This window comes from Bidens hawaiensis, unplaced genomic scaffold (genome assembly GCF_021521415.1).
Source record: "Bidens hawaiensis isolate Kalapana, Puna unplaced genomic scaffold, B.hawaiensis_p1.1 tig00007388_1, whole genome shotgun sequence".
In the NCBI taxonomy this organism is placed as follows: Eukaryota; Viridiplantae; Streptophyta; class Magnoliopsida; order Asterales; family Asteraceae; genus Bidens; species Bidens hawaiensis.
In genome coordinates, this window is record NW_027491510.1 from 801,823 (window position 1) to 822,559 (window position 20,737).

Here is a 20,737-nt window from a genome sequence, read left to right on the forward strand (position 1 = left end):
CTTCCAATTGATCCGGACACGCCCCGTTCCGATGCTCGAAACTTCAACCTAAGCGATAATGAAGCCGGGAATCCTTATGCGGATATTACCGAGATGCCTTGACCGGGGGGTAGAAGAAGCAAGAGAAAGGGAAAGGGGAAAGGGGCCGCGTCGTCGTCGGCAACAGATTCGAATGTCGAAATGGGAAGTCATTTTAAAGAAATGAACATTCGACTCAAAGATATACAAGAACTTGGAGCTAAACGTCTTCAAGTAAATTTGGACGCCGTCGAAGTACAACATGTAGTCTTATTAATTTAGTTTTTATTGTAATTTTTTAATTTAATGTATTTTTTTATTTTAATTTAGTTTTTATTTGTGAGTTTAATGTATTTTTTTTTTAATTTTAGTGTAGTTTTTTTAATTTTATATCTATTATTTAAATGAATTATTATTTAAAAAAAATTAATGGTGATTGGGCGCCACGTGTCGCATAATGGGGTAGGGTTTTATGACTACACCATGTTTTTGTATAAAACCATAACTCTAACTGGGCGCCTCACATAATGCCTGGGGGTGTTTTTGACAGGGCGCCTCGCATGGTCTAAATGGGATTTTGAAATACATTAAATATGGTTCAATCGACATAATAGGAGTTGGAAAATAAGATTTTGAAATAAAATAAATTGTAATGAGCAACCTAAAGAAAGACTGTTTAAGAGTACCCAATTAACAGCATATAAATTAGTAAATGGGATTTTGATATAAATTATATATAAAGTTGACATGGAAATAAATAGAAAACGACTTTAACAGAATTACGATTGTCATAATTGACCTGCCTAGACTTGATTGGTACAAGTCAAGTTCTAAAAAGTGAAAAAGAATTTAAAACAATTACTATATCCACTATTTATTTTTTATCTTCAAATTTATATGAACATAAAAAGAAACAGTAGCAAGTTATTACATGCTTGGTACAAGAACCAAGTAAGCATATCAAACCAAACCAACAAATCCAATCAAACAACCACACACACAAATCCACACTAGTTTCACACATTTATTCAGTCTAAAAGAATCCTACACACACACACATATACTGCACTGCAACTAACAGTTGCAAAAACTATATCTTTACTGCTTTCTTGATTACTTTGTATGAAGACTTGATAAAATTCTTACTTCCTGCATAATTTTCTTCTTCATCATCACCGATGACAGCCAGCTTTCTTCTCATGCAATCAACCCCCTTTTTCATGCCCAAAATAATCGACGGTGACGATGGAATCCGCCTCAAAACTCTTGCACTCTCACTCCTTGCAATTTCCTTAAACTTTCCAATCTTTTCACTTTTTTCCTTCACTTCAAAACTCTTCCTCCTGCTAAGTAGTTTTGCTGACTTGTCACTCCCCAATTCGCTAACACTACTTCTTCTTGGATCAATCTTGCTTTTCAAGACCGTTTCTTGAAGTTTAGCACACTCCAATTCACTAGCATTGCTTCTTCTTGGATCTATCTTGTAAGGCGGGTTCTTCAAGATTGTTTCTCTCTTCGATTCTTGAACAAGCACCTCATTTTTCAAGATTTCTTGATGTGGAGACTTCAAATTCTTGATCTCGAGTGCCTCGGGTTTCAAGATTTCTTTCGGGGGATACTTTAAGTTCATCTTTTTTATGATTTCATCGGTCTTTTGATCATTTGCATCATAAAGCTGAGTGCTTTGATCATCGCTGTTACCATCTTTCTCAAGTAACATTTGAAGCCATTTTTCGACATTCCCTTTGCCACGCTGCTTTCGGCTTTCTTCATCTTCATCTTCCACTAAATCATATTCATCGGTTGGAAACCGAATGTCATATTCAATCCCGTTTTCTTCCATTTTCATTTTTAGCAGCCTTTGACCATTTTCAATATCATTTTTAATATTATCTTCAGTCTCTTCTATCTCTCCTTCTGATGCTTTATGCTCTTCTTCCAAAAACACCCTTAACTGCTTGTGTTCTGGGTGGGTACAAGGCAAACATAAAAGAGTATTATCATCTTTTTCTTGCTCAAAGACGGTTTCTTGTTCTTGGGTTGGTTTGTTTTCGGGTTGCTGATACAAGACAATCTGATCATTGTTTTCATCATCATGTATGAGGGTATCATCCATTCTTGATCTTTTTCTTGTTTGTTCCCAATCGGGTCGAATTTGTTTCTCTAATTCGTCTTTTTGCTTGAATTTCTTATGGAGTTCTCTTTCTGATGAATCACACATTGCCTTTTGAGCTTCCAGTCTAGCCATGAGAGAATTAGACGCTGCTTGGTTTAACCGAGCTTGTTCTTTATAAATCACACTCCTGCAATAATTAAAAAAGATTTTAGCAAATATCCTGACGAGAGGTTATTAATTAAACAAATAAAGATTAAAGGTGGGAAAGCCAACCTCCAAAATTTATTTTATTCAAACAACTGTTATAAAAATTTAATATAGAACAGTTTCTTTAATTATACATAAACCTTCTAAAATCATTTTATTGTAAAAATTATGGTAATTATGAGTGAAACACTATAATTTACCTCCTCAAATTCATTGCATTAAAGAAAAAATGTTACCAGTGAAATGCTATAGTTTTGCAACCAGATTTAACACACTAATTATTCAAAAAATACTTCAAAATTTTGAACAATTTTAAAGATTATGGAGTTCATCAGAATTCACACCCTCAAAGCTGTATGATTTCATTGATGACCCGTTTTGACCTGTTAAACCAACCCGACCCGTTTTCAACATCTTGTTATTAAAGATTCTTACTGGTGCATGGCGTCTCTAATCATCTTCTCTAGCATTCCCTTATACGACGATTGTGCTTCCGCTAACCGCCTACATTTTTCTGCACGCCTTCGTTTTTTAATTAACAGTAATTCAAGATCTTGAATTGAAGTTCTTTCTTCTTCATTCTTTTGTTTCAGTTCTACCATTTCTTCATCTAGTTTCTCAATCTCTGCATGCTTTTTTGCAGTTTCTTCTTTTTGTCTCAGTGAGTCCCGAGCTATTACAATAGCTTGATACGGGTTTGTATTAAAATTGGGAGCTTCATTTTCTTTTGACATACTTGGCCTTGATTTTTTTAAAGCTGTCACAAAATATGAGTTTAATATGGTTGATTTAGTAAAAAAAAAAAACCATTTAGTCATGAATGTGTTAATAACTACAAACTAATTCTTCATAGATAAGTGAAATTTTTGGACATAAAATCGGTATCGGCGTGACCTGTCTCGACCCGTCAAAGCATTGGAGATCATTTTATACGAACAATAAATTATTAACGAAATAATATATTTTAGAATCATATTTGACACACCAGTTATTTATTTAAAAGGTAACAAAAAGAGTGTCAATATCATAATGCATAAACTTCATAATCATATCTTTAATGAAGTTGTATAGTTTTGTTATCATAATTTATACACTAATTAATTTTAATAAAATAAGAAACAACTTGGACAAAATGTATAGGCATTTCATATTTGTTACCTATAGGTGAATTTGTTGTGTGTCTTCGGTTAATATCAACCGACTGCAGAGCCAATAAGGTGTCATTTGATTCCTTTCTAGACAAAACAATAGCAGCCGGAGCAAGTCCTGATTTCTTCTTTGATTCGTTAAACGGTTGTGGAAAACAATGTGAATCCACCGTTTGTGAATCATTAAGTTCTTCACACTCACCGTTGCTAAACAACAAATAAAATCCCCTTTGCCTGAAAAGTTTTGTGACAAAGTTATACAAGTAGAGGTGGAAAAATTCATGGGTCAAGCGGGTTATGAAATGGGTCAAAATGGACCGGTTCAAGTTGGATTGACCTATGTACTAATAAAAATAAAAATAACACAACCCAAATCTACACATTCAAAATTAAATGGTTCAAAAAAATTTATTGTAAATTTCTTGCAATAACATAAAAACACAATTTTGACCCATATAACCCGTTTGAAAAAAAACATAACCCAAATCGACTCAATAACCATCAAGGTGTCAAGAATTCTTTACCTGAAATCCGAGTTTGACGATGCAAAAATGGACAAGAACTGGTTAACCGATATACCCACTTGTAGGTCCCACCATGGAACCAAAAACTCAAGCTTGTTATGCTTCTTCTTGCATACTTGCCATTGTAGTAATCTTAAATTGCTTGAAACAGTCAATCCTCCCCCTGTAATTCATCAATAAATTAAAAAAATAATACGCACCTTTGTTATAAATATTTTAAGAAAAACTATATAACAAAATAGTATCTATTTATTTGAATAAATCAGCGTAGGATATTGAGAACGTTTGAATAACACTTTGGAGGACTTTCAACCGGGAGTTCATGAAAGACAACCAAATTGAACTGAACCCAACCGAATTTCTGGTTCGGTTTTGGTTTTGCTTGTACCAAAACCAAGAAAATCAAACTACTTTTATAACTGAACCGAACCCGTAAAAGCTGAAAACCGACTTTTGTTATTAATTTATGAATTATAATTTTAGTTTTTGAATGCTTAGTAATTTATAAGAACTTAATAAACGATTAGTCTAAAAGTTTTAGACTCAAATGTGTATTAATGCCCAAATTCATTATTTTGGGCCAATTTCTTACCTGCCAAAATATCTTAAGCCGAAATCACAAAACCAAAAACAGAAACCAAACTGAACCATTGTGAAAACCGAAAAGCCAAAAAGAATGGTTTTCAAGCCCAAAAACGAAACTTTGATTTTTGAGCTCGCTTTGAGCCCAAAATCGACCCAAACCCTATGTTGTAGAAATCAAATAGGTTCACTATTTATAAAGGTAATTACTTGAGCAAGGAAACCAATGATCAACATCCCAAGCAAGAGGAGAAGCCACGTCAGCATGAATATACAGAACATTGCCATACGGGTCTACTCTAAACGTCTCGGGATCAAAGCCAGCATTCCTGAAATCAAAATCATTAAAAAATCAAAATCCCTTTTTTATTGAATAACATATAGTTTCTTGAATTGAAGTCTCAAATTACCCAAGATGGTTGAGCTGCTTCCATAGTAGGCTGACAAAAATCTTTGGCCTTGCAGACGGTTTTGCTTTCGGGTCAATAACCGGAAACAACTCATCTAACTCATTGGCTCTTGAAACCTATAAAAAAGCATACATAATCAATAAAACAGGTTCTTTATACCAAATTAATTGCAACTCCAAATTATTTTTCTTTTACACAACATGTGGAGATCAAGAATGAAACTTTTGAAAAAAATCAGCACACAGAACAAAAATCCCTAAATATTGAATGTTAGTTTCATGATTGGTAATCTACTTGATTTTTGTGTTTAATTATCTAAATTACTAATATTCTTGAAAAAAGGCCTAATCTTGATTTGAATTACATGATCTGTAACACACTTGATCTGATAAATTCAGTGTTTAGGGTTTTGTTTTGTGTTCAATTTGTCGACACAAATTGAGAACACCAACCCTAAATTAGGTCTTATTTTAAGAATGTCAAAATAAAACCCTAAACACTGAATTTATCAAATCATAAGTGGATTACCAATCAAGATTAGGGCTTTTCTATTTTTCACAATCTGCTGAGATAAAAATCAAAACTTAAACGAAACTCTAATCACTGAATTGATCTAATCAAGTGGGTTCCAGATCATGAAATGCAAATCAAGATAAGGGTTTTATAAAACCGAATCGAATACTTTAGTAGTTTTACCTGATGCGGTTGTATCGCATACGGAGTGAAAGTAAAAGGCGGGCCAAGCGCGTACGGGCCAAACCCACGACCCCGACAGATCTTAGCATAAGCTTTCGGGTAGCCGAGGCCTTCATCGACCCTCAATTCTTCTGCGGAAAACATCAACTCATCGGCCATTGTCAGGTGGTTTGAGTTCCAGTTAAAGGTGAAGTAATAGCAGAGCAGAGAACAGCTAGTAAATGGATGTGTTTTGTTGGAGTAGAATATAACGGTCGAGTTGTGTTGGGTGATAATAATAATGACTAGGATTTTGTTTGGTCGTTGGGCTTTTCAAATTGAACTTACGGGTGCCACGCTGGCAACTGTAACGGCTACATTAGTAGTATAATACTGGTCGGATTTGGTGCTGAAATTTTCACACTTTAAGCTAATAACATATATTTTATAATTAATTGTTTTAAATGAATATTATAATTGATTGATTATATTATACTACAAACAAATCATTGTCTTTAAGTATATCAAACTATATAATATTGAATTTGAATTCAGAAATTTTTGTACCGAGACAAATGTATTACTGCAAATTTTGAAAAATAAAAAATAATAACTAAAAAAGGTTTAATTTTATAGGGATGTTATATTCGGATACCATTCCATGGTGTATAGGCCTATAGCACCGACCTGTATAGACATTGCGTGTCCAAGTTCATGCTCGTAGTTGGTTGGTTGTTTTTTTTGTGTAGTTTGTACGGGTTGTATAGGCCTATACATGTCGTATACTATGTCTTGTATAGGTATATACGGGCCGTATAGGAACATCACACCTCGTATAGGCCTATACGAGGCATATAAGCACGTTCTTTTGAATTTTTTGTTTAATTTTTTTAAATAACATCCTCTTTTTTTTTAATAACATCCTCTTCCATGGTACATATAAGCACGTTCTTTTGAATTTTTTAATAACATCCTCTTTTTAAATAATAAAACAACTTTTAGTAAAAAAAACATAAAGTTTAAGAAATAATATCCCATGTAGTTATAAAATAATACACATGATTTATACTCCCTCCGTCCCTCTATAAGTGTCATGGTTTGAAAAACACAAAATTTAAGAAAGTTTGAATGATTACATTTTTTTTCTTAAAAAAAATACTATAATGCCCTTGACATAAATAAAAAGACAAAATTTAAGAAAGTCGGAATGATTGCATTTTAAGGGTAAATTTGAAAATTAATTAATAAAATTTGAAAGTGAACATTTATAATGGGACAAATTAAAAAGAAAATGTAGACACTTGAAAAGAGACGGGGGGGAGTAAATAAAAATACGCATATTTGGAAGTACATATTTTGCTCCACACTAATTGAACAACTTACAAAGATATCATCTTTTATTGTATAATCACTGTAATCATTGTTTGTGAGTGACATTCGAACGTTTCAGATGTTTAAAGGACCCCACTCTAGTTTTCTCATTCTCACCGGGGCAACGCGGGGGGTGACGACCAATTGGAGTCTCTCAAAAGGCCCGGGTTTCTTTTAATAGACTATATATTTTATTAATAATATATTTAGGGGGTGTTTGGCCTAGCTTTTTTAGCAAAGCTTATAGCTATTTTAGCTTTTTTTATAAAATAAGCTTTATTTGGTGTTTGGTTTAGCTTTTTTAGCTTAGGCTTATAAGCTTATATAAGCTAATTTGTAGAAGCTTATTTGAAAATGGTTATTTAGCTTATTTGAATAAGCTTATTTGTTTAAGGGGGTAAATTATTCATTTGCCTACAAATGGTGATGAATTAATAATATAGAGTAACTTATTACTATAACAAATTAAAAATGATGGATTTAACAACTTATTAAAATGTATAATCAACTTGTAGAATATAAGCTAATCCAAACACTTAAATATAGTTTATCAAATGATATAAAATAAGCCATAAACTTCAAAAAAATATAAGCATAAACGAAAAAATTATAAGCTAGGCCAAACACCCCCTTATTTACATACCTTTTTATTGTACATCAAATTTTGTTGGTACAACGGAAAATTTCATCTCAAGTTATCAAAACACTATATTTTAAGACATGGTTACAACACCTCTTTTTTCTTTCTCGTTTTATTTTATTTTTTAATTTGTTCACTTTCTTTCTTTTTTCTCTTTAAAAATTACGCGTGTAATAAATATAACATTTCACAATCTCTATACATAGTAGTTTCAAGTCTATTTCAATGGCTAGGAACATGATGGATGGCCCGAGTGTTCCGGGTTCGAATCCTGATTCCGACCGGATTTTTCCAGAGAATTAAAAACTTGTCGTGCCTTCGAGCGGGGTGAGCAAACTGGATTTTACCGGGAACGCCAAACCAAACTTGGACGCCAGCGTGGATCCCTGTCATATTAACATAGCTGCCCTGAGTGGGGTGGTGGGGCGCGACTTGGTCGTACAGTGCTAGCTTAACAGTGAAAGTCATCATTCGAAAAAAAAGTCTTATTTCAAATTCATTTTCAAAGTCTCCATCTAGTGAAAGAATTTGAGGCACGTCGAACAAAGTTGGCTTGGTTTGTAGTTGAGCTTGAGTGGGCTTGGTTGTGACTTTAGGGCCATTTTTTAAACTCATTCGAGGCCTGTGAATTTTCAATGACTATCAAAGACACAAAGACTGCCCTGAACATTAGTATCATCCACAAAATACTTTCATTATTCATATACGTTCAAAATTGTTTGTAATACTTTGTTTAGATGACAATTTAACTTTTTATATTGTCTAGTAACAAGCAGAAAAGATTAAAGACATATGTTTTACATGAAAAATTCATTATATATCAGAATAAATTTTGATATTGTTGTCTAGTAACAAACAGAAAAGTTAAACCTGTTAACTACCAATAAATTTTTATCAGTTAAGAAAACCATTAACAAAAGAAACTCCCAACCCAAATATCACAGCATTTATTTTATTAAAAAGACCCACATTCAACAATTTAAAAATTCAACATAGTAACAAATTTAATAAATATATTTCCAAATTCAATTCAAAAAATTCGTTTGCGTCAATATTTATTTTATTAAAAAGAATATGAAACACCATCATGTATACTTGTTTATCTCTTCTGGAAATTGAAGGCCCGGATGCAGTATGCAAAGATGAACCCGAAAAACAAAACCAGCCCAACATGCACCCCTGCAACCGCACCAAGGAAATCATGTTTGTAACCATAATAACGGTCCAAGTAACCTTTCACGGTCTCCTCACTTGTGAGCACGTTATCAAAATCCCCGAATTGTGATGCTACCATGCCATAGATGGTCCATGCTAGCGGGTTTCCCCAGTAGTACCACCTCCACCAGACCGGGATCCTCTGTAAAACGGGCCATGAAAAATGTATAAGAAAGTGCAAGTAAATAAAAGGCGAAAACGAATAATGGGTAACATGTATTTTTTTTTCTAGGTACATGCCTACTCAAAAATTTTAAATTTTTGTGAAATTTTAAATATGATTAACGAATGCGAATAATAAAATGTTTTTGAGGGACTTACAGGTCGTGGAACAATGAATCCCGAAAAGAGATTGAAGATTCCATAAAATGAGGCGGCAATGATGGCAGCAATGTTGGCGTTTGGTGTAATAGCGACGGTCATCATACCGTAATATGTCATGTAGAGTAGACAACAAAACTGGAAGAACATGTACCAGAAGAATTTGGCCACTGTCCAATCGAATCCGATCATAGCGTACACTATGACACTGTACACCGCTGTTTGTGAAAAAATGTATGGTACTTCAACCAAAATCTAAAAAAAGAAAAAAAAAAAAGAGAAATTAGGTGTTTATATTTATTAAAAGAGAAAATAACGTTAATTATTTATGTTATGGAGGATTAAATCCGATCAAAATATATTAGATTAATATAACAAAATTGTTAAACTTTCTTTTCCATAAAACGAACCTAGTAAATTTGCGCCATTTATGACTTTATGTCAACTTTTAACGCAAATTTGGCTATGTTTAATGCCTCCAGTTGTGAACATGATATTGATTTTTTTAATTGGTGAAAAAGTGACTTAAGTTTGGTGTTATTGACACGTGTCAATATATTATTGGTTTATAATTTATAGGCGTAAAAGTCGATTGACAGAAAATGGTTAAAATTTGCACTATGAATCTATGATTTGCCAAGGCTGTTAAGTTCCATGTAAAAATGAGTCATGGGTCCAATATTGTTTTGTCTTCTTAACTAAAATATTTTATATAGTCAAATTGAAAAAATTATTAAATTGTGAATATAAGTTTCTAAATACTAAGAGTTTAGTACCTGAGCAAAGGCGTATGGCAATGCAGAATACATTCCAGCAGCTCGTTCTCTATAAAACACGGTTCGTTCAACGTCTACGACTGGCTGTACCGACGACGCGTTTTGAATCCCGAGAAACAGCACGGCCGCGTACATTGACCCCATGGCGTTGGTCAAATCTCGTTGTGTTGACCTGAAACAATTTTAACATGATTTACCTTTTACTAGTTTGCCTTTTTAATGAAAGTTGTCGGTTAAAGAAAAAAAAAAGTAGGATTTACTTTTTACTCCCGAGATCCCAAAACATGGTACCGAACATAACCGCAATGAAGGTTGTCGAAACATGAAATGAATCTGACCTGATCCGTGACGATGTTTCCACGGATGTCGAGATGAACGAACCACGTCTTGATCTTCTTCTCCGGTTGCTTGAGATCTGCAATGGCCTTTTGGGGGTGTGGAGGTGACTGCTAAGAAATCTCAAGGATCTCTTGTTTACAGACACAAAAATATGGTGGTGGCTCTTATTGAGCATGACCCCTTAATAAGGAGGTGGAGACCTCCTTATATAGAGAGCCTCATGGCCACCATCATGGTACCCTAATGGGCCTAGCCCAGTTAGGGTTACCTCCACAAAACCCCCTCAGCCCAATAACATTGTATTAGTCCATATAAAAAAATAAGCCAAACATAATAAATTTAGGGTCGTAAAACCGGGTTTAGTACCATACCCCTACAAGCCCCCCAAGTCCAGTGTTGCTCCTAGGCGCGCAAGCGTTTAGGTGGAGCGCTGGACTTTATGAGGTGTGTTAGGACATGAGGCGGATTTTTCCCTTTACTTCGGCCTTGTCTTTATTGTCTTTGAGTTTTGGGAGGTTTTCTTCATGATGGTGACATGTTGTGGTCCTTATGATAATGATGGTGCACTAGCATGAATAAGATATAGCACGCATCATAACAATAGTGGCGCGGGGCCTGATAAAAGATAGAGTGCGCGTCTCGATAATAATGTAACATAACTTGCGCGCGAGGCAGCTTACGAGCTATAAAAATAATAAAGCTTGTGCGCGAGGCGACTTACGAGCTATGAGAATAATAAAGCTTGCGCGCGAGGCGACTTACGAGCTATGAGAATAATGAAGCTTGCGCGCGAGGCGACTTACGAGCTATGAGAATAATAAAGCTTGCGCGCGAGGCGACTTACGAGCTATAATATAATTAAGCTTGCGCGCGAGGCGACTTACGAGCTATAATATAATTAAGCTTGCGCGCGAGGCGACTTACGAGCTACAATATGATGATAATGACTGGCCCACAAGGGCATCTTCTGCGCAGGATGACTATCCCGGCTTGTCTTCAAAATAATAATGGAGGCACAAACGGCCAGATAATAATAATAATGTCATAGGCGTTTGTGCGGCTCGTAGCCGAACCTGCAAAAACACATCAACTAAAAGTGGATGTATTACAAGGTTCCCATCCTCGGGCAAATTATGAGGTGTGCCCATCCTATGTTGGCGCGTGGCCGTTTGGGATATTATTAGGCTCCCGATCTTTATGTTTGGCGCGTAGCCGTGTGGGATATTATTAGGATTCCCAACCTTTGAATATGGCGTGTAGCCGTATGGGTTTGAGGATTTCCAACCTTTTAGTTTGGCGCGCGGCCTATGGGTTTGAGGATTCCCAACCTTTAAGTTTGGCGCGTGGCCTATGGGTTTATGAAAATTCCCAACCTTTAAGTTTGGCGCGTATGTGATATGCGCCACGCGCAGATGTTTCATGCGCAGATGTGATATGCGTGAGCATATGCGATGCGTGAGCATATGCGTGAGCATTCGTGAGGCGTGAGCATATGCGTGAGCATACGTGGTGCGTGAGCATGTCATCTGCGCCACGCGCAGATGTGATATGCGTGAGCATATGCGTGAGCATACGTGATGCGTGAGCATATGCGTTAGCATACGTGATGCGTGAGCATACGTGATGCGTGAGCATATGCGATATGTGCCACGCGCATAGGTTTTGGCTTTGTGTCTTCATAACATCCTGATTTTAAGCCTCGTCTATATTTTGTGGGTTGACCCGCCCCGCTCGATGTTAAGGCGGGTGCATACCCCCTTCAATAATCCCATGCGCGGCCCCGACCTGAAACCTCAACAACTATGTTTTGGCATGTGCTTTGCCTTAGTTGTGCTTAGGTATGTTATGGTCCAACTGCGCAATATGTGGGATGGATGCTATGAGTAATTTGAGCTAAGGCTCATATTATTGGGCTAAAGCCCTGACGTTTTAGAGTTAAAACTCGTCAACGCGTCTGAGCTTGAAGCTCGCGCATGTATGTTTTACTTCGTTTTATTTTTAGTTTGATGTCAATATAATGTTGTCATATTGCTCAAATTAATAAAAGGAAGTGTGAAATATGTATGCAAAAATCAAAATCAGGCTTGCACACGCATGGCGGCGGAGTCGTGACTCGCGGGCGTGCATGCATGGTGGCGAAGCTTGATCCTTGGCAGTGCGCATGCACGGCGGCGGAGTGGTGACTCGCGGGCGCGCATGCATGGCGGAGAGTTGCGTGGGCATGCATGGCGGCGAGTCCTTTGCGCAAAACCCACATGGCGGTTTCCGCGGTGGTTTCCACGGGCGCTCACGCATGTCGGCGGAATGGTGACCCGCTGGCGAGCATGCATGGTGGCAGTCTTCTGCGCAAAACCCACATGGTGGTTTCCGCGGAGTGAGAATTCGCGGGCGCGCGTGCATGGCGGCGAAAGTCTCTGTAATCTAGACTGTAATTTTAAACCTAAAATCCAGGTCTGTAATCCAGATCTAGATCTGTAAATCAGATCTAGATAGATCTGAAGCTCGGAGCGGAGAGAATTTAAAACCATCACAGATCCGGAGGCTTGATCATCCGAATCAGGTAGTTTCTTTTTTGGATCTACAAATCCTTTTCAGCTTCATTTTTGCACAGATCTGGAAGCCTCTTTTAGATCTATGGATCTTTTTGAGCTTTAATAGAACAAGTCTTGAAGCCTCTTTCTGTAAACTTCCAGATCTGGGTTTTTCTTGGGAGAGATCTGAGAACCGAGACGAAGATCGAAGGGTAGTTCGTTGCCGTCCCACGGATGGCGCCAATGTCGAAACATGAAATGAATCTGACCTGATCCGTGACGATGTTTCCACGGATGTCGAGATGAACGAACCACGTCTTGATCTTCTTCTCCGGTTGCTTGAGATCTGCAATGGCCTTTTGGGGGTGTGGAGGTGGCTGCTAAGAAATCTCAAGGATCTCTTGTTTACAGACACAAAAATATGGTTTTAATTAAGGAGGTGGAGACCTCCTTATATAGAGAGCCTCATGGCCACCATCATGGTACCCTAATGGGCCTAGCCCAGTTAGGGTTACCTCCACAAAACCCCCTCAGCCCAATAACATTGTATTAGTCCATATAATAAAATAAGCCAAACATAATAAATTTAGGGTCGTAAAACCGGGTTTAGTACCATACCCCTACAAAGGTGGTGAATACAAACCGGACCGCCGTGTAGGGCGGGTTTCGCCAGTACGACAACCGTTGTTTCCATAAACAAGCGATGCATTGAACGATAAACGATTGGGAATATTGGGTTGGGAAGTAGAGGTCTTTTGTGCCGGGTCGAGGCACACTGAGTTCGGCAATGAGGGCTTTGTTTCGTTGGTAAAGACCCGAGGTTCTGTAGATTTCAGTGAAGTCGACGCCTAAAGCGAGTTCTTGAGAAGTGGTGCTGACTTCTAACATCCATGTTGCCGGGTTGTACCCGTCTTTTATCTTGCTCACGCCGTCGATAGCCTGGTTCATAACCGGTTATTCAAATTCTGGTTACTAAGCGTAGCCGGTTATCGGTCAAACGGTCAAAACCAGTTACTGGTCTTTTGGGCTTGAAAAATGAAAACACTAACTTGTCTGAACCGGTTTTAATTAACTAAATCTAGTAACAATTGATGTATAACTTACCTCAAAATACTTGATCAACTCGCAAGAATGACGACCCACGGGTCCCACATACAACTCTTGTCCTCCACGTTTCATCAAAAACAACTACAAACAATTAATATAACATTTTAGCAACATACAAATACATGAATACCAATCAACTATAAATCCATAATAACATTAACTTTGTACCTCATCAAAGGCTTCAAAGATATCAATACTAGGCTGATGAATGGTGCACACAACTGTTCGCCCCGTGTCCACCGTGTTCCTAACGGTCCTCATCACAATAGCCGCGGCTCGAGCATCTAGCCCCGAGGTGGGCTCGTCCATAAATATTATAGACGGGTTGGCTACAAGCTCCACGGCTATGGTTAACCTCTTTCTTTGTTCGGTTGAGAGCCCGTTTACACCTGGCAACCCGACTAACGCCTCCCTTAACGGGTTCAGTTCCACAAGGTCCGTAACCTCATCAACAAAACTCTATAGATACATCAACCCATGTTAGTTATAACTCCAAAAACATGATATTTTACCAAAAAAAGAAGTATGTTTAATATTATTTGCACGAACCTTTCGGGTTTTTTCGTCGACATCAGTAGCCAACCGAAGCCAAGCCGAGTAAAGCAATGACTCGTAAACGGTAACATGAGGAGAGTGGATATCGTTTTGCTCGCAGTATCCAGAAACCCGAGCGAAAGTTTCTTGTTTTTTTGGATACCCGGAAATCCTGACATCGCCTTCGATATAACCACCTGTTTTCCGGCCCGCTAACACATCCATCAAAGTCGTTTTTCCAGCCCCGCTCACACCCATGAGAGCGGTAAGAATACCGGGCCGAAAAGCACCACTTACACCCTTGAGTAATAATAATCTATCTTCATTCACTCCTTGCTCTTTCATTTCCTACAATAAGAGCGGGTCAATATCAACCGAACCAACCCGTTTGACCCATTTAGGACAGTAGACAAGCTAAGCCAGCCTGGGATCGGCTTGTAAAAAGCTCAAGTCAGCTCGTTTATTCTTTAAAATAGTTAAAGTTTATATTTTTACACATACTGATGTATACAAAAAGAAAAAAAAAGAAACTTTTTAACATGCACATAATGCATACTTAATATACTATGAAATTTTATTATTTATATATTGATCTTTGGGTTATAATCTATAAATATTTAAATTTGGGCTTTATTCCAAAGGAGCCAGCTAATAGAGCCTAACGAGCCGAGCTTACCTTGGCTCCGCTCGGCTTGTTTGTAGCAGGCTGATTTCTAGCAAGCCACGAGCTTTTGAACAACACTAGGCCCATTATGCTAGAATGGCCCGTCACCCAACCCGACCCACCCGTTTTTGTCACCTCTACTCAATATTATAATTTGTAACCAAGTTACCCGTGGCATGTCAACCGAGTATTTCACATCATTAAAGGTAATCGAGTGCGGTTCAAATGGAAGAATCATCCCTTTCTTATTGGATTGACTGCCATCACGTGTCGTTGTGGGTGTCAATTCAACGGCTCCAGTGTCACTATCATCTTGTGCTGATACATTAGACTGTGTTTTCCCGTAAGCTGTAGAGTTCACATTATGTTAGAAAATGACCAATCTCAAGTATGTTCATGTTCATTACTGAAATGTAATAATCAAGGGACCAGTTCTAGTGCTAGTGATGATCAAAAGGCAAAAGATTGTGATACTCACGGTTGAGCAAAGCGAGAGACAAAGCAAACCACGCGTTAAAGACAAAAACGAATCCAACTAAAGCTGCAGCCGCAATCCAATACCAATAGTTTTCAGCAAAGAACCCTCCGGATGTGATGACTCTTCGTCCGAGTGTGGTACCATTATATGGCTGTTACACCAAAATCAGTTATAACTCTTAGTTTCATCACACATTCATACGAGTGTTTATACATATGCAAGGGTAGCATTGCCAACACGGCACAAAAATAACCCATTTTTATTCGTGCCTGTTTAAAAACGAGTCGGGTCTGGGTTGACATGTTTAAGCCGTTTGGTTAAACCAGTCGACCCATTCACCTAAATAACACTTTACATGAATAAATATATGGGTCGTGTTCAGGTTGAACAAGTCAACCCGCAACCCAACATGATTGATAAATAGATAGATAGATAGATATAAGGGAGGTATACATACAATATCCCATTGATGACCAAGAAACTCATTCACTGAAATTCCATTCATGGCATACATTAGTGGAGATGACCAGTAGCCCCATAACCACCACTTCTTTACATCATCTTTAACAAAAAAAAATGTTTGTTAGTTGATAATAGCCGGCTAACGATTGTTTGCCTTTTTTTAAACAAGTTTCAACAAACTAGTACCTCGAACAAGAATAAAGCCACCCAAAGCGAACACTAATAGAAGCGCGAAAGAGCCAAAAGTGTTTGCAACGATCATGTTCCGACCCATTGCTCCAATGAACCAAAACAGTGCGGAAGCCATTTGGTTCACAAGAAAGAGCAGAAGATAGTGCTTGAAAAATCTGCAGATTTATAAAAGGTTTAATAAATAAACGTTATGAATATCAGGAAAAAAATGAGTTTCTAGAGGTTATAGAGGTGGCAGTATCGACTCGTTAACTATTAGGTTGATGGGTAGTGGTTAATCTTGGAGGACCAAATGAATAAACTTATTACCTTGCCACATTAGGATCAAATCCTACAACATAATAAGTCAAAATTGTCCAAACAGCGGCTTCAAGAACAGAAACGGGAATCTTGATGATCCATGATGGTAAGGCGTATGCCCACGAGGGGAAAAACAAGAAATCCCTTTGTTTATAAAACACTGGAAGCTTTGCAATCGTCATTGAGATTTCAGACATCCCGTTAAACATGATCATGCAAACACCGAAGAAAAGAGCACCTACATAGATCCAACCGTCTTCTAAAACACGTCGATGCATCTCAGTTCGGAAGAAGACAGTCAATGTGATAAATGACATCACAGTTAGTTGAAACCGAGAAAAAATAGCATAAAACTGATTAATAATCTTTATCCTAGTCACAATGCATGAAACGTAACCGGGTAAAATAAAAGTCTGTATGATCAAAGTTACTGAAATGGCATCATTTGACTTGGTAAAATGTAAGGACTACTTATCAAAAATTTAAAAGTCATCAAGCTCGAGCTCAGCTCGTTAAGTATATTGCAAGTTCAAACTCGGCTAGGCTAGGAGCATTTATTAAGTATTAAGCATTAGTTATTTAATTATTTTATTTTTATACATATATATTATTTAGTTATTTTTAAACTTTATATATAATAATATCTATTATATAACTATATATTTATTATACAAATTTCAGATTACTATATGATATAAATAATAGGCTTGTGAGCCTAGCCAAGCTCCATATGTGAAGCTAGAGATTGAGCTGGTTTATTGAATGAGCCACTGAGATTCAGGCTCGTTTAAGTTTGGCTCCATTTGAGCTTTTAACGGGCCAATCTCGAGAAGCTCAAGAGCGGCTTTGGCCGTCTACGCCCCTAGGCAAAGTCTTCATAAAAGATGATAATAAAGGCAAGAAAACACTCACTTAAAATAATTTGAAGAAATAAACGAATGAATTTCGCTTCATGAGCAATATTTCTCTATCGGTACAAGCCTTCAAGAGTTCTTTTTTATTTAAGCCATATTTTTCGGTTGTTAGTGCAGCCGGGTGGCTTTTGGTTTTGTCGTAAGGGGTCGATAAATCATCTCCTAGTTTCCTTCCAACATGAAATGATTGGTATGCATCTGCAAACTCCTTAGCTGTTACAAATCTGTAAGTCAAATCTCTTCTCATCCAATATTGTTGTTGATCTTTCTTTGATGTAACCTATAACCAAAGTTCAAGCATAATTACTCAAAAAGAATAAGATAAAGAAAATGACTTGTTTACTTACAAATGGGTTGATTTGGGTTGTGTTGTATCTCAAAAGGGTCGAACCCAAAGACTGTTTTTAATGCATTCAACAACCAAAATCTTCTTGATTTGAAGATTTAGATTATTAGTGTAATAAATATGTTTTAATAAGGATTAGCGCGTTATTTATTCACAAAACGTTTTTCAAACGAAAAAAAGTGTGTTTGTGGATCAGCCCAACTCATCTTGGCTCGTCTAGGACCATACTAAAAAATAGATTTTTTCAACCCAACATGTTTAAAGCCATACAAAAATGGTTTTTTTTTCAACCCGGCCCGTTAACCATACAAAACACTGAATTTTTTCAACCCGGCAGTTTGTAACCAGAGTGAAAAATGAACTTTTCAACCCAGCCCGTTTAGAACAAAAAACAGTTAATCTTTTTCAACCTGGCCCGTTTTGACATGTTACCCAACCCATTTTGCCACTTCTAGGAAACGGACAAAAAAACATGTGAGCCAGCCAAACTATTTTCTACCTGTAGTAACACCGACCCGTTTCAACCTTTATACATTTTAACCCGTTACCTACCAGCCATACTTTCACCTCTACATAAATGTATAACAAAAACAATGTTTGCTTACTTCTTGCAAGAAATCAGCAACTCCTTTCCTTTCAGGGCATTTAAACCCCATAGATTCAAAAAACTCAAGCACGTTTTCACGTGGGCCCTGATACACTATCTTCCCATCAGTTAAAAGGATGATATCATCAAATAAATCATACATCTCGGGTGCAGGCTGGAGAAGAGAAATGACAGCTGTTCCTTCAAGAATATGAAGAAATTGTTTAAGTGATTTCACAATTTGGAAAGTTGTAGAACTATCCAGGCCCGTTGATATCTCGTCCATAAGAAGAACCTTTGAGGGTCCAACAATCATTTCACCCGTTGTCACACGTTTCTTTTGACCACCAGAAATACCTCTTATCATTTGATCCCCAACCATGGTATCAGCACAAATGTCCAATCCTAGTAACTGTAACACAAATGGTTTATGTTAGTTAAGCCATTTACTTAAGAAACCGCCAATCCTGGTCATGTTTAATCTCTAACGGCCCGAAAGAGTAAACTGAAAATAAAGTTAGTGTTTCTCTTTAATGCATAAATCATAATAAATATTTTTATTGATAACTTTATACAGTTACTGGAATAATATGATTTTTCTTTACAGGATTTGACGCTGGTTATTTATTAAAAAAATATATGTATTTGAATAAAAAAGTGTTTTTGGGTCAACCCGGCCCGTTTAGACCCATACTACTAAGTTGATTATGTGGACAAGAACCATGTTTTGATTCTTAACCAAACCTGTCTGGCCTGTTTAAATCCATACCACTAAGTTGACCACTTTGACTAGAACCATGTTTTGACTTTTTAACCAACCTGCCCGACCCGCTAACTTTTCAATCTCTTATGTAAATATTTATAGAACTGTTGTGTTATCGCACCTTGAGAGTATAGTCTGTGACCACACTAGCTTCTTGTCCAGCTGATGCTGCAGCCTAAATAATAACAGTAAAAAAAATGAATAAAGTTTCAATCTTTATTAAACTGAAAAAAAAAATTAAAGATTAAAAATATTAGTTATCCGGGAAACTTATTTTTTTCACCTTCATATAGATATCGATATCAGGATCAGGCTTAATGTTTGCATTTTTCTCCCTTCTTGCTAACTCTGCCAACATTTCTGCATTTTGTATGAAAAAGATGTTATTCACCCCATTTTCTTAGGAAATGGGTCGGTTCGGTGGTGTTTTATCTCAAACGAGTCAAGCAAAAAAATTTAGTGGAGAAAGGAAAACTATTCTTTCTATATTCATAGTTGATGTAGTAGTTATTTGTAAAGTGTTTTATGAAATAACAAAAGAAAAACAAAAGTTTAGCGGGCCAATCCGACCAAGTCTGTTATGACCCGTAACAAAAAAATAACCGTTTCAACCCGTTAACCATCTTGCCCGACCCATACTAACCATAACGTGATCCAACCCCTTGGCATCGAGCCGAGAAAGCTAGGGTTTCTCTGACTGTCATTTCTCCAATATGCACATCGTTTTGACTAATATAAGCAGATGTTCTTTCCGGTACAAATTCATGCAATTCATGGCCATTATATGTCACCCTCCCTGAGCTCTATAATTACAAGATTTTTAAACAAAGGATTACATACTAAACTATAGTTAAAGGTGGCAGTTTCGGCCCATTTACTTTTGAATGGGTCAATTGGCACTATGTTTTGTCAAAGGTCAGACGGGTAAAATTTAAAAAGTTTAGCTAAAGTTTATAACCGGCCATATGGTCAAATGCGCCAAATTTATATATTTAGCGCATGCAACCTACAAGACCATTTCATTAAAGATCTTAAAAGCATTCTCGGCCATAGGCTTTGTTAACCATAACTGAAAAATTATTATTTTTAAAAATGCTATTTTAATTGGACAAGAAAAGCGTTACCGAGTTGAACTAGCCTGGCCCGTTTTGACTTGTTAAGTAATTAAGGTTAGTAATTTACCTTAAGCTCCTTTGCTAGCTTCCCAGCTAAGGCTAACAATAGTGTGGTCTTCCCAGAACTTGGAGGACCCAATAGTAATGTCATTCTACAAACACATTTACATGATATTATGAATAAATAATAGATATATTATTAAATAAAACAATAACAAATATGTGAGTTATATATGTTCTTCTTCACCTGCTAGGTTTAACAACACCACTAACATCATCAAGGATGGTTAAATGCCTTTTTGAATTTGAAAGTAGATTCAGTAAGCTCAAGAACCCCTATAGACAACAGATATGAACAAAATTATGATTTGAAACTTGCACTTTAAACATGTATGGGCCCACT

The 20,737-nt window shown here is 36.9% G+C and overlaps 1 protein-coding gene and 1 pseudogene across 2 annotated transcripts; both read right to left on the minus strand.

Annotated features, from left to right (window-relative positions):
* Positions 1-863: 863 nt before the first annotated feature.
* LOC143635030 (uncharacterized) lies at positions 864-4,944 on the minus strand (the record flags this gene model as incomplete). The annotated part of the gene is made up of 5 exons (XM_077102945.1): positions 864-2,321; positions 2,777-3,098; positions 3,500-3,723; positions 4,014-4,176; positions 4,806-4,944. Coding segments are annotated over 5 exons (2,061 nt in total), but the record flags the coding sequence as incomplete, so codon positions are not given.
* A 3,794-nt stretch (positions 4,945-8,738) lies between these two features.
* LOC143635024 (pleiotropic drug resistance protein 1-like) lies at positions 8,739-20,485 on the minus strand (annotated as a pseudogene). Its single transcript, XR_013153984.1, has 19 exons — positions 20,402-20,485; positions 19,863-20,022; positions 19,503-19,579; positions 19,341-19,394; positions 18,476-18,868; positions 17,523-17,804; positions 16,620-16,963; positions 16,305-16,465; positions 16,114-16,217; positions 15,657-15,807; positions 15,348-15,526; positions 14,530-14,862; positions 14,149-14,439; positions 13,978-14,061; positions 13,507-13,812; positions 10,264-10,319; positions 10,004-10,175; positions 9,228-9,482; positions 8,739-9,048 (listed from the first exon to the last, which is right to left on the minus strand). The product of XR_013153984.1 is annotated as a pleiotropic drug resistance protein 1-like (transcript).
* Positions 20,486-20,737: the final 252 nt, after the last annotated feature.